The sequence below is a fragment of the Dipteris shenzhenensis genome, chromosome 4 (assembly GCF_047967505.1).
Source record: "Dipteris shenzhenensis isolate YYH24624 ecotype China chromosome 4, Dip_SZ_1.0, whole genome shotgun sequence".
NCBI classification, from domain to species: Eukaryota; Viridiplantae; Streptophyta; class Polypodiopsida; order Gleicheniales; family Dipteridaceae; genus Dipteris; species Dipteris shenzhenensis.
The window spans coordinates 12498802-12512457 of NC_141599.1; the positions used below are offsets into that span (position 1 = coordinate 12498802).

Consider the following 13656-nt stretch of genomic DNA (forward strand, 5'->3'; position numbering starts at 1 on the left):
CCCAAGGTGATTTACTTGGGCGGATATAGCCCATATTCAAGTAATCCTGTAGCTGGATAGCTAACTCATTCGTCCTTAAAATTATCTAACAACATTCTCAATTCACGGTGTTCAAACACACTTAATTCATTTTTGTTAATTACAGAAACAACAAATGAAGAAAGTGGAATCAAAACACACTGATAGACATCAAAATGAGAATTGTTTAATATATTCCGAAGCTGCATCACAGATACAATAGGTCCCTGAGAAGAGGGAATTTTATCACACTGAACACAAAATCGGGTGTCCTTATCTACAAAAGAAAGCGTGTGCTCCGTCCATCCGATTTGAATATTGTGGGTTTTAAACCACTCTATCCCGATCAACAAGTCTACATGTTCCAGATGCATAACATAACATGTAAGAGCTCCCGTGTAGGCCTGAATCCGGATAGGAAGCGCTTCAACCTTGCGATCCCAAAACTGCTTCCCAGCTGGAAGCTGCACCTCATAGGTGTGGTCGCTAGGTACTGTGGACAGCCCCATCTTCTGCACAAATTTATAATTGACAAAGTTGTGAGAGCTGCCCGGATCAAAGAGAATGTGAACCTGTTGGTCCATAACTTCTCCATAAACTCGGAAAAGATCATGGGAACCAAACAACGAAGTATTGAAAGTACAATTACACAGAGTGGACAGGTAATGACATTTACTGAAATACCTGTCATCGCGACTTGGTTCGCTCCCTTGGCTGCGGTACGTGGACCTGCCTGGAGCTTCGGTCCAAGCACCAACTTTTGGTTCTTGCGCTTGGGACACTCATTCTTTGTGTGGCCCCGCTCCTCGCAATAGAAGCATTGTCCTTCTTTCTTGAGCCTCAAAGTGCGAAGGAAACGGGCTTTACCATTCTTTGTTGGATTCAAGTTTTTCTTGGAGGCGTTGTCCGTAGACTTCGTCTCCCCAGTACCAGTCGTATGCTGAAAGAACTTGCGTTTGTTCTTTCCACTCGTGTCGGAAACTATGGTTGCTTTGGCACCGGCCATGGTATCATCGTATATGCGCGCATAAGTCATGGCCTCCTGCAACGTTGTGCATTTGTTGTTCTTTATCTGCAACTTATATGAATCTGGCAAACCATCCACGAAGAAACCTAACAAGGTCACTGGATCCATCTTAGTGGCCCTGGTTTGCAGATCCCGAAATCTTTGAAGATAAACTTCAAAGGTCAAGTTTAATTTTGACATATCGAGGGCTTTGAGCTTGCCAATGATATCGTAATCATCCTCCTTCTTCAGGAACTCCTTCCTGAAGACCCCTTCAAAATCTGTCCATATATCGGGCTTAGGCTGGAGTTCCTTCCACCATAGCAATGCTTTACCTGACATGAACCCCGCTGCAAGCTGGATCTTCTTCTCATCTGGGTATGGGTGGAACTGGAAGTGTACCTGCCACTTGTGTAACCATGTGTCAACTACTTCCTTCGTTCTAGACTTTAGGTCACCCGGAAAAGGGTCTGGAGTTATATTCGAGCCTAGCACTGAAGCCATAGCATCCACATGCGTGAGTGCCTGCACAGTGCTAGCCAGAAGGGTGAGAGTAGCTTGAATCCTCTGGAGTTGCTGTGTCAACCCCGTTTGATTAGCATTGACCTGCTCGAATTTGCCATCTAGAGCAGTCGTAAATTCACTGAAGGCCTTTTTGGTTATCAGGTCATCATAGAGACCCTGATCCTCCTCTCCCACAGGGGTGTAATCCAAATCGTGCTCTCCCATGGTGAACTCGAGATTTGCAGCATCAGACATAACTGAAATCTGATCTGAATATAAACTGAGAGAATTAACTGACTGAACCGAAGCGAAAAGGTGAATGGAGCAGAGGAAAACCGTCCCAAGAGATGCTGACGGAAAGAGTTGCTGGAAACTGGCGAATCGGAAGCCCACGAATCCTCGAAACCTCACTGAACCCGCTACCGGATGTACGTGCCAAATCCCGCGGCAATCGTGCTGCTGACGTGGCTGTACGGTCTGCTGACGGAGGCCGTACAGGTGCTGACGGAGGCCGTACAGGTGCTGACGTGGCTGTACGGCGTCCGTACAATCAGCAGGTACAGGAGCGATGGAGGAGTTGCTGACGCAGGCAGGGTTCGCAGCTGCAGGTACCGTACGGATGGCGATGGCTGACGCAGGCAGCGTACGGCTGCTGGCGCAGGCTGTACGGTGCTGTTGCAGGGCTGGCGCAGGTACGGACAGGCTGAAACAGGCTGGCGCAGGCAGGCACGTGACTCGAGGGCACAACTACAAGGCACTTGGCGAGGCTGTGGGTAGGCTGGTACCTTGCCCCATCTATATAGGGAGCAGGGCAGCCTTATTTGGAAGCCCTGCTCCCAAAGAAGGCCAAGCTCCCCCAGCTTTGGAGGGGGTGCTTTTTTCAAAAAAAGCACCCTCTACGCAGGCTGTTCACAGCCTGTTCGCTGCCCTCCAGCGCCTCTTCCTGCACCCGCCTGGTTCCGTACAGCCTAGGCGTCACCTCTCCGTCTCCCTCGCAGCCTTTTCGCCTCTCTCTCCTACTCCTCTGTATTAAAATGGCAGCGGAAGATGCAAACAAACTGAAATTATAGAGCCACACAGAGAACACTAGAGATAACAAAATGTACCACCACTGATCTGCTGTAAATCAGCCCTTAAACCAGGGCAGCAACTGAAATACAAGATATCTTGAATAAGATAGAAAACAGGAGCTGCTGGAGAGGCTGAACTGAAGCAGAGAAAAAGGGGGGAACACAAGAAAGCTGAAGCCTGAGAGCACGGAGGCAGGAGAAGCCTGAAACGAAGAGGCAGAGGCCTGGAGCGGGGAGGCAAGAGCCCTGAAGAGGCAAGATCTGCTGCGGGAGTGTGGGCAGCCAACTGAGCAGCTGAGAGGGGGCTCTGAGGGGATGGTCAGGAGCAGGTTGTATGCTGGAGCCTTGAGGAGCTGCAAGAAGTGATAGAGGAAATGAAGGGAAGGAGGCCCTTTTATAGGGCAGGCCAAGGGGGGGAGTCGGCCAGTTTGGCTAGACCGACCAGCCTGGTCGGTCAGGCCAACTGGGCCGACCAGCTGGTCGGCCAGCCTACCCCCTCTAGCCCCCCTTGCTGCATGGGGGCTGGTCGGCTGGCCACGCCTGGAGATGCTGAATCTCAACACCCCCTCTCAGCTCCAGGGTGTGGCACAAGACCCAGAGAGCTGGTATGACGTTGGAGAAGGGGAGGAGAAACAGATTTGGTAAATATGTCGGCGACATTGTCGGAAGTGGTGCTGAAGAGGAGCACAATGGTACCGTCAAGAACCTTCTCTCGCGTGTAGTGGTACTGAATTTCAATGTGTTTTGTCCGAGCATGAAAAACCGGATTGCGAGCAAGGGCAATACAGCTTTGATTGTCACAAAAAAGTGTGGTAGAAGTGGATTGCTGAAAACCACAATCGAGAAGAAGGCGCCGAAGCCACACAGCCTCACAGGTGGCACTACACATAGCCTGATACTCAGCCTCGGTGGAAGATAGGGTGACCATGGGTTGGCGTTTACTGGACCAGGAGATAGCCGCAGAGCCAAAGGAGAAAACATAGCCCGTGGTAGAGCGGCGAGAATCGGGGTCGCCAGCCCAATCGGAGTCACTCCAACCTCGGAGAGTGAGCGGGGAAGGAGAGGAACCACCGGCAGCATAAAAGAGCCGGAAAGTAGAGGTCCCCTGAAGATAGCGCCAATGAGAAAGCGAAGGGGTCTGCATGAAGGTACTGAGGGTGCCGACAGAGAAGCCGAGATCCAGTCGAGTGTTAAGTAGCCAAAGAAGAGATCCAACAAGCTGGCGGTAGAGGGAGGCATCAGGATAAGCAGTGGACCCAGAAGCAGAGAGTTTAGCGTTGGGATCCATGGGAGAGGTGATGGGCCGACAGTCAGCCATGTGGAAAGTTTCGAGGAGCTCTTGAACATAGCGTTGCTGAGAGACAGAATACCCCCTCTTAGTCTGCCAAATCTCAAGACCCAAGAAAAAATGGAGAAGGCCCATATCCGTCATCTCAAATTCAGTTTGAAGAGCAACTTTAATGGCAAGGATATGATTGGTATGACTCCCGGTGAGGATTAAATCATCCACATAAAGAATGATGAAGGTATGAAGCTGTCCTTCATGAAAAAGATAAAGATTGGGATCAGCCAGAGAGCGAAGAAGTCCTTGGCGGCAGAAGAAGGTATCAATACGCTAATTCCAGGCCCGAGGAGCTTGCTTGAGACCGTAGAGAGCCTTGCGAAGGCGACAGACCATGAAAGGAGAACGAGAATTAATGAAGCCGGGCGGCTAATCCACATATACCTCTTCATGAAGATCACCATTCAAAAATGCAGATTTGACGTCCATTTGAAAGATGGGCCACTGATGGTGGGCGGCAAGAGCGAGGATCGTGCGGATGGTGCTCTTCCGGGCGGTAGGTGCAAAGGTCTCCCCATAGTCGATGCCGGGTCGTTGGGCATAGCCTTTAGCCACCAGCCGAGCTTTATACTTGTCGACAGAACCATCAGAGGCGTATTTTGTTTTGAAAATCCACCGGACACCAATGACGGAACGATGTGAGGGACGAGGGACAAGGTCCCAGGTGTGGTTCCGAAGAAGAGCATGAATTTCCGCTTCCATAGCCTGTTTCCAATGAGGCTGGGCCAGCGCCTGAGGAACGGTAGTGGGCTCACGAGTGGCGAGGATGCGAGACATAAGGGCATAATTGACATGAAGGGGATCAGAAGAGGACGGTGGGAGATGGCGATGAGAGCGACGAGGCTCATCATCAGGGGGTGGTTCGGAGTAGGGATCCTCAAGACCGGAGGAGCGGAGAGTATCAATGAGCCATCGCGGAACACGTACCGAGCGGGGTTCCAAAGGAGGAGCAGACGAGGGTGGAGCCGGAGAAGGAGGCGGAGGAGAGAGAATAGGAGGTGATGTACCGGGGGACGAGGCAGGTGGAGGGAGAGAGGGCTCCGGGGCATCGGACGGATCTCCAAGAACAGGAGGAGAGTCGGAGGATGTCGGAAGGACCTGCTCGTCGAAAAGAACATCCCTGCTCACGGAGATAATGAGGCGACGAGGATCATAGAGGCGATAGCCAGTGGAGACGGAGTTGTAGCCTACGAACAAGAGCTTGTGGGATTTAGGATCAAGCTTTCCACGATCAGATTTAGGAATATGAACATAAGCATCACAGCCAAATACTCGAAAATGGGAAACATCGGGCTTAGATCCATAGTAAGCCTGATAAGGGGTCATGCCTGGGACTGCTGATGTCGGAGAGCGGTTAAGAGTATGGATGGCAGTCATCATGGCCTCGGCCCAAAGAGACTGAGGGAGTTGACTGTGAGTGAGCATGGTCCGAGCCATTTCAACACCGGTACGATGTTTACGTTCAACCACACCATTATTAGAAGGGGTACCTGTGTTGGCAAATTCCCGTTTGACACCATGACTACTCAAGAACCGATCAAACTCGAGAGAGGTGAATTCACCACCTTTATCAGCACGAAGAATTTTGAGGGAGTGATTGGATTCTTTTTCCACCATGGCTAGCCAGGTCTGGAAACGACTGAAAGCCAGATCCTTGTGGGAAAGAAAATAGATCCAAGAGTAGCGACTGAAATCATCAACAAGGAGCATGTAGTACGAGGCTCCCCCAAGGGACATAATCTGCATGGGGCCACATAGGTCGAGGTGAACAAGACCAAGCGGAACAGTGGCACGGCGAGAGGCATGATGAGCGAACGGCTCGCGATGTTGTTTGCCTAATATGCAAGAGGGACAGAGACCTTGGCGAGTGCCGACGTTAGGGAGGCCGAGGACAAGCTGATCACAGAAAGCACGATGAAGAGCATCAATGTGTAAATGACCAAACCGATAATGCCAAAGGTCACCAAGAGAGGTTCCTGTAAGGGAGGGAAGGGCAACAAGCTTGTAGATACCATTAGTAGAATGGCCGGTCCAAACCGGCTGTCCGGTGGCACGATCGCGGATGGTGACAGAGGCTGCTTTAAACTCAACTTTCATATTGTTTTGACAAATCTGATGAACCGAAAGGAGATGAAAGCCGAGAGACGGAACATAAAGAACACGAGAAGAGTGTTTACCCCCTTTGCCATCAGGAATAATATCAAGAGAGCCCTCTGAATGAACAGGAATAGAGTGCTTATCGCCGATGCAGACACGACCAGAATGAGGAGTGAGATCCTGGAGCAGTGAGGAGGAGGGGGTCATATGCCGAGAGGCCCCACTATCAACAATCCATTCACGAGCATCGGAGCTATGGAGAGCCAATGACTCTGCTGCAGGAAGGGGGACCGAATTCAAGAGCTCAAGGTGAACAAATGCAGGAGTAGGGGCAAGGGAAGCATCAGCCGCAGCGGCCAGAGGTGCGTCAGCTCGTTTGTGTTTGCGGTATGGACAATTGCGCCAATAATGGCCAGGAGTGCCACAGTGATTGCAATTACCTTTGGGAGCAGGACGGTCACTGGAGGGATCTGAAGGAGATGAGTTATTGGCAGAGGACGGGGCATTCTTGGATCGTGATTTGGGACGATGGGCCACAAGAGCCTCAGAAGAACCATCAGAGGTTTTAGTGAACTGTTCCTCCTGATCCATCATCATGGGGACAAGTTCCTCCCAAGTGATGGTGCTGAGGCGGCCAGAGGTAATAAGAGAAGAATAGAATGCTGCATATCGACTGTCAGTAATAACATGAGATAAGAGAGGAATAGCCATATCTTCGGAGGAGATAGCCTTGCCTGCATGGAGGATGTCCTGATGCATGCTCTGCATTTTGTTGATGTGGTCCCGTATGGAAGGAGAAGTAGTTGGATCGAGGCGACAAAGCTGAACTTCCAAGGAAATACGTTTCATGGGAGTGACGCGAAGATACATGCCATCAAGAAATTCCCAAATAGCACGTGCAGAAGTAAGATGCTTGATATGATTGAGAACCCCTGGTTGACAATTGAGAAAGATGAACGAGCGTACACGAGCATTCAATTTATCCCAGATAAGAGAAGCATGTGGCTCCTCCTCAGGTGACGGACGAGGGATCCCGGGATCAACAAACTCAGCAAGATCATAAGATTCCAATACAGACGCCATCTGAATGTTCCAAAGAGAATAATTGGTCCCATCTAACTGCCGAGCATCTGGAAATGTAGGAAGAGTGGGAATACGTATAGGCTTGTCAGACTCTTGAAAGAAACTGGACATAGGGGATACGCGAAGATCCGGAGTAGAATCCTTTGTTTCATCAGCCATAACTGAAAACAGGGAATGGACAGCAACAAGGGGCTGAAGAGAACGGGGCTGGTGAAAAGATCAAGGTCTAGAACAGGGCCAATCTCAACAATCGAACCCAAAGATCAAGAGCCAATAAGTTCTGCCAGAAACCCCTGAATAAAGTCGTACGGGTGAAGACGGCCGATGCGCGATGAAGGAAGGGGGGGAGAGGCTCTTGATGAAGCAGTAGGCTGCTATTAAAAGCCCGCGGTACGGAACGACAAAAACCAAAAAAAATATATATAGGGAGGGGGGACTAAAAAACCAAAAAAAAAAAAATATAGGGAGGGGAGAAGAAAGCTCTGTAGTCAGTGGGAAGGAGAGTTGCTGACGAGGACAAACAAACAAACACTGAAATTATAGAGCCACACAGAGAACACTAGAGATAACAAAATGTACCACCACTGATCTGCTGTAAATCAGCCCTTAAACCAGGGCAGCAACTGAAATACAAGATATCTTGAATAAGATAGAAAACAGGAGCTGCTGGAGAGGCTGAACTGAAGCAGAGAAAAAGGGGGGAACACAAGAAAGCTGAAGCCTGAGAGCACGGAGGCAGGAGAAGCCTGAAACGAAGAGGCAGAGGCCTGGAGCGGGGAGGCAAGAGCCCTGAAGAGGCAAGATCTGCTGCGGGAGTGTGGGCAGCCAACTGAGCAGCTGAGAGGGGGCTCTGAGGGGATGGTCAGGAGCAGGCTGTATGCTGGAGCCTTGAGGAGCTGCAAGAAGTGATAGAGGAAATGAAGGGAAGGAGGCCCTTTTATAGGGCAGGCCAAGGGGGGGAGTCGGCCAGTTTGGCTGGACCGACCAGCCTGGTCGGTCAGGCCAACTGGGCCGACCAGCTGGTCGGCCAGCCTACCCCCTCTGGCCCCCCTTGCTGCATGGGGGCTGGTCGGCTGGCCACGCCTGGAGATGCTGAATCTCAACACTCTGCTCTCTCTCCAGCTTCCTACAGCCTTCTCTCACAAGATCCTTCAGGAATCTCGAAATCTCTCCTCCCTTTCTTCTACCTTTTCCCTCACATCTGTCCACCCCTGCTAACCCAGGTACCCAGCAGAAAACGCAGCAACAGATTTCGAATTTTGGGCATACCTGGAGGAAAAATTCGTCAAAAATTCCCGCATCAGAAGTTCCTACCTCAAGAGTTGGCTCTGATACCAACTGACACACCCCAGCACTCCTGAAACCCCTGATCTGCAAGCAAACCACAGACAACGTCAGATCTGAGCAGGCTGCTCACCACCCAACCATGACATCTACGGGGTGTGATCCCGAATCAGAAGATGTCCCCTCTGAGCCACGAGCTGAGCTACTGGCACGAACTCCCAATCAGATCCAAACCAGCCTGGTGTCCCATACCACCAGGTGGCGCTGTGAAGCCCTGGATCTGCCACTGGGCCTTGGGCTACGCTAAGATGCAGGCGCACGTCCGCGACTCAATCTAGGATCAGACCTGGCACCTGGGAACGAGACTTGCTCCCAACTGCACACTGAGAACTGAACCCCCTGGGCCCCTTTTATAGACTCGGGCCCCGAGCGCCAAAAATAGCGAAGACCTATAAATAGTTCGTACCCTTGCCACTCAACCCGAGAATCAAGCCTGCCTAGCTCTAAGCCTCCCCAGGCTAACCTGAGCTAGTTCTGTGTACCTAGTACACGTCAGATGCCAATCCGTGCACATGACATATAGGCTGGGCCCCTGCCTTGATTGGAGGGCCAAAAGCCCTAGAAGTGTAGGCCAAAGGGCCCTAGTTTTGTGAGCCCTTAAAGGGCTGGTTGGGCCAGGCAACCTGGTCTGTCTAGTCGGCCCAGATTGGGACAGATTGGTCGGGTTTTTGACAGGCCCCTAGGCCTATAAAAGGAGGGGCTACATGCCCCATTATTCATCCAACATCTAGCAGGAAGTGGAGCAGACAGGAGCAGCCTGAAGGCATTCCCTTTGGCCTCATCTTGGAGGTAAAGGAGAGTTGAAGGAGTGCTGCAGACTGAGTTCCCTAAGGGCTGGGACCTTGGCTGTCTTCTAGGGCAGCAAGGTGTTGTGATCATCATACCTTCTGGAGCAGCCATTCACAAGCAGGTTGGAGCAGTGGAACAGGGACCTGTGTGCTGCAGACAAGGCTTGGCAGGGGCTGCCCACCTAGGCTGATTCACAGGCAGTAATGTGGAGAAGAACACACTGGACGGAAAGTCTACAGACGCTCAAGGTGGAGCACGCGGGCTCGAGTCTAGAGATAGCCGGCAGATAGGAGAAGGACCTTGTGGTTAGATCAAAGGACCAAACCATTGGTGGGACTGTGGATCTATCTCTTTTGTATTGTGTCCATAGTTTTGGATGGAAATATATATTTTGGTGGTTTCTCTATCTGGCTGTTCATTGTCTATTGATGAGTCTGCACATCTATGTGACGCACATTAAGTAAAGAAGTTTGTGATTCCACATCCCACACGCACACTGTGTGAGCTGGTGGGCATCACCATCAGTCTTCCACTGCGTGTACCCTCTGTTGGGTATTTTCTAACACTACCCCCTTTCCCTGCTATCTCTCTCTCTTCCCTTCGTCTCCCCTCTTCTCTTTCCCCCTCCTTGCCATCTCTGGCGCTTCACCAATTCAGCTCCGGCCTCCTTCATTGCAGTGGTGGTGCTAGGAGGTGCTAGCAGAGATGGAACTGTGTACTAGGATGGTGTGCGGAAACAGAACCAGGCCTGGTTGAGCAGGAGCCACTTGATGAAAAGCCAAGAAAAGATTTCGACATGAAAAGCCAAGAAAAGATTTTGACATCGAAATGTTCCAGAGGACTATTACCAAGGGGTTACTGGAGCATTGTCATCGACGTGTTGGCATGGGCGGAGATGTGTTGGTGAGAGGGGGTGTTGGAAAGGTCACCTCCCCATCTGTAAACCCCCATATTAGGATAGCGTGGGGGAGGGAGACCTAGGGCAGGATGTGCCCAAGAGAAAAGGAAGAGAGGGTGCTGCCACATGGGCAGCACCTCACATCAAAGAACATGGAAGGTTCCTGGAGCTGGGATGGATCTGCAGCAGCAAAAGGCGAAGCAGTAGCCAGCACATGGGACCCATAATAAGAGGCGATGACATGGCATTGACATCTGCAGGGTGTCTCAGAGGGTAGTCGCCGATTTTTCTAGTCAAAAAGCGCGGACTAGCACCCTAGGGAGATGGTGCTGTCGAGACCTAGAGCGAGAGACACAAGAGACCTGCCAGCGTGTTGATGTACAAATGGGGCTTAGGGATCTTTCCTCCATGTTCGTCGGATTAGGGACATAACCAACGAGGGCAACTGTGGTACTTGTCTGACAAAGAGCTACTGCGAGGAGACCATAGCGGACTACGGAAGTTGACTAACGCCAGTGCTCTATCATGGGTTTAGCCTCTGTTGTCGAGACCCTCCTGCCCATTCTCAGACGTCTAGTTGACTTGGTTCCTCAAACAGCATACACAGGACCACCACATTGCAGATCTATCTTTCTCCCCATGGGCTTAGATATCTAGTATTTGTATTTGTCTTGGTTGTATGCCGGTGTATTGGCTCCACCCATTTAGCTCATTGTATCTGGGGTTTTAGTCTCATAGACGCTTAGGTCTTTTGAAGAATTTAATAAAATTTTGTTCTCTCATGGAAATGCTTCATGCACTCCCATTTATCTACAAGCTGCTCATTGGCCCCATAGATGTTTTTGATCTTCCACGTTAACAGCTTTCTCCTCTCTTTGGATTATATAATCTTTTGCTCCACCCTTTCTATTGGAATGATCATGCATCTAGTGCTAAGAAACTCCCTTGCTATCATCTTGTTTATGGTGGAGGTACTGTAAAGATCATGCATTTTTTGTTTCTCATCATTATTGTATGTGCTTTGTCACAGGTATTCTGACTTCATAGTGAATGAGGTGGATCAAGAGGGAAAAGTGGTGCATTTAACATGCTTGGAAGCATCCAAGGAGGTGAGTGCTGCTCTTTTGACAGATTTTGGAGGCATTCGTTTCTTTGCATCTGATGGGATTACCAATTTCAAAAGCTCTTTCTTTCTTGGTAGGTGTTGAATGCTCTAGATAATGGTGAAGCGGTGGAAGGCCAAGGAGTAGATTGTGTGGATGTGGAAAAATATATTGAGGCCTTCAAAGCAATTGCAGGGGATCATGATGCAGAGCTTTTGAAAGGCTTTTTGGGCAAGATATGTGGGGAAGAAAAGGATGCAGGTGCTCCTATAGTGCTAGGTCCAGATTCAGATAAACAGCATCGAACGGCAAGTTCACTTTGTTGTTTTAAAGTGTGGTTTTGCTTGAGCTAGAATATGATCTCCCGATTATTTATAGGAGGCCTTGCTCTTACAATAGTTCCCGGATTCAACCCAGGCAATTCACAATTTTTTCAAAAGCAGACTTCCGTTTTTGGTCACGGATACAATAGATGGGCCTGACTCAGCGAGTAAGTGTGTCCGCGTTCGGGTTTTAAGTAGCAACTCAAGTGGAGGAAGGAGCAGTGGAAAGAGAATGAGAGATTCTCGGGGGAAATGGGAAAGACACAAACGTCCAAAGCATGATGGTCAAGATTTTGATAGCAGGGGGGCCGAAAGTTGGCCAACCCAACAGGGGAAATTTTTGCAGTTATTCCTTTGCTCCTTGGTCAATCTTTGTTGTGAGCCTTTTCCAATCTACTCTATGTTTAGTACATTTTTTTTCGTTATATACTCTTTGCAAAATGCATTTTTCAGGTTTCACCTTTACAAGGAAAACAAGGATACTCAAGATGCTTTGATGGTGTTGGGAAGGATGCTTGGTGTGCAGGTGTTCTCCTATACGTTCGCTTATATTTTGTAATGTTATGATTTTGCCTTGTTATTTTAATGGGACTTACATTAACTCATGGTTTTAATGGCAGCCAAAGTCTTTTGGTATAGCTGGGACTAAAGATAAGCGAGCCATAACAACACAAAGGGTATGAGTTGCTTTTCTTAAATTTTTCTAAATGATAAATTCATCATAGGACCGTAACGAGTTCTTTTGGCACTACTTAATGATTCTCTTCAACACAATTTGTTTGATAACCTACATTACTTATGCATCTTTGGAAGATTTTAAGGCAGAATGCTTGAGTGTGGCTGGCAGTTTTAGTTATCGAAGTATGGGTTGAGATGGCCTGGTAAAGTCACACGACGATTGCATTGGGGCTTGCCATCTTGAAATCCTTGTGGGATTCATTTAGCCTGATGCTACGATTGCATTGCATGCAGCCCACATTCATGGGTCCAAATGGACTGCCACATGGCTGCCCACTATTAGGCTGCCAAGTGACTATTATACTGGCAGTCAGATAGGCAAATATATGCCCAACCATAGAGGGCTGGACAAGCATCGGGGCTATTTACAGGCAGGGAATGGCCTGCTATATGACTCGACTAGCGGCCAGATTTGTCCACCTAAGTCTGGCTAAATTAAGGAGTAGGTTGGCCATTTGACTTGTCGGCCTGCAGCACAGTTCAGGCTGGTAAGTAGTGGTTGGGTTACCCAAATTGGTAGCCAGCAATGAGCCCAGTTTCCTTAGCTCAAGTCTGTCCTACCCCATAAATAGGGGCCATTACACTCCCCTCATCCATTTATAGAAGTCTCTGTTAGGCAAACAGATAAGATAAGACAAGAATACAAACAACAATTATGCTATCATGTTATGAATTAGGTCACTGTTCGCCAAGGCCACATTCCAATACAAGGACCACTCTCTGAATTCCTTGATATAAAAGGCATTGTAGCTGGACCATATGGGCTCCCACTCCACTGGCCCTAGACATGATCGAGATCTAGATCTAGTGACATGATAGCTTAGTCGAAGGGTTGACACACAAATCATGCTTGGGGACATCCCCTCCTCGTTCAAAGTAGGAGCGCGACCGACAGGGGTCATGATCACACTTGTCAGATGTAGAGCTGTGACCATGAGACAGCACAAGACTACGCCCATAGGCAGCCGATAGCGTATCCTGAGTTACTGTCTCCTGCAACCCTGCCTGCGGATGGTCCTCTGCATCTCCCCTTTCCGGGATCTCCTGCACGTGTGTCTCAACTCCCTGAGCTGCCATCTCTTGCACAGTGTCAAGACCTGCTTGCGGATGGTCCTCTGTATCTCCCCTTTCCGGGGTCTCTTGCACTTGTGTCTCAACTCTCTGCCAGCTGTGAGCTTGTACCTGGGGCTGCTCGTACTGCTGACTCTCCCTTTGTCTCCGTCTCCTTCGAGCTCTCCGTGAAAGCTGTTCCGCTGGAGGCACCTCCAAGTCCTCTGAGCTCGCTGGAGGCTCCCCCAAAAAAGTCTCCTCTCGCTCTGCTGAATGAGTCGAAGCAGGCTC

At 49.7% G+C, this 13656-nt stretch overlaps 1 protein-coding gene across 1 annotated transcript in view; it reads left to right on the forward strand.

Annotated features, from left to right (window-relative positions):
- The window catches only part of LOC147902470 (Pseudouridine synthase family protein), a 90194-nt gene that overhangs the window by 19695 nt on the left and 56843 nt on the right, over nucleotides 1-13656 (forward strand). Inside the window, exons 2-6 of the mRNA XM_087373599.1 lie at nucleotides 11182-11260; nucleotides 11353-11562; nucleotides 11672-11922; nucleotides 12031-12103; nucleotides 12198-12254. Of these exons, the coding sequence (XP_087229725.1) occupies nucleotides 11182-11260; nucleotides 11353-11562; nucleotides 11672-11922; nucleotides 12031-12103; nucleotides 12198-12254 (670 nt within the window). The remainder of the gene's footprint in view (nucleotides 1-11181; nucleotides 11261-11352; nucleotides 11563-11671; nucleotides 11923-12030; nucleotides 12104-12197; nucleotides 12255-13656) is intronic.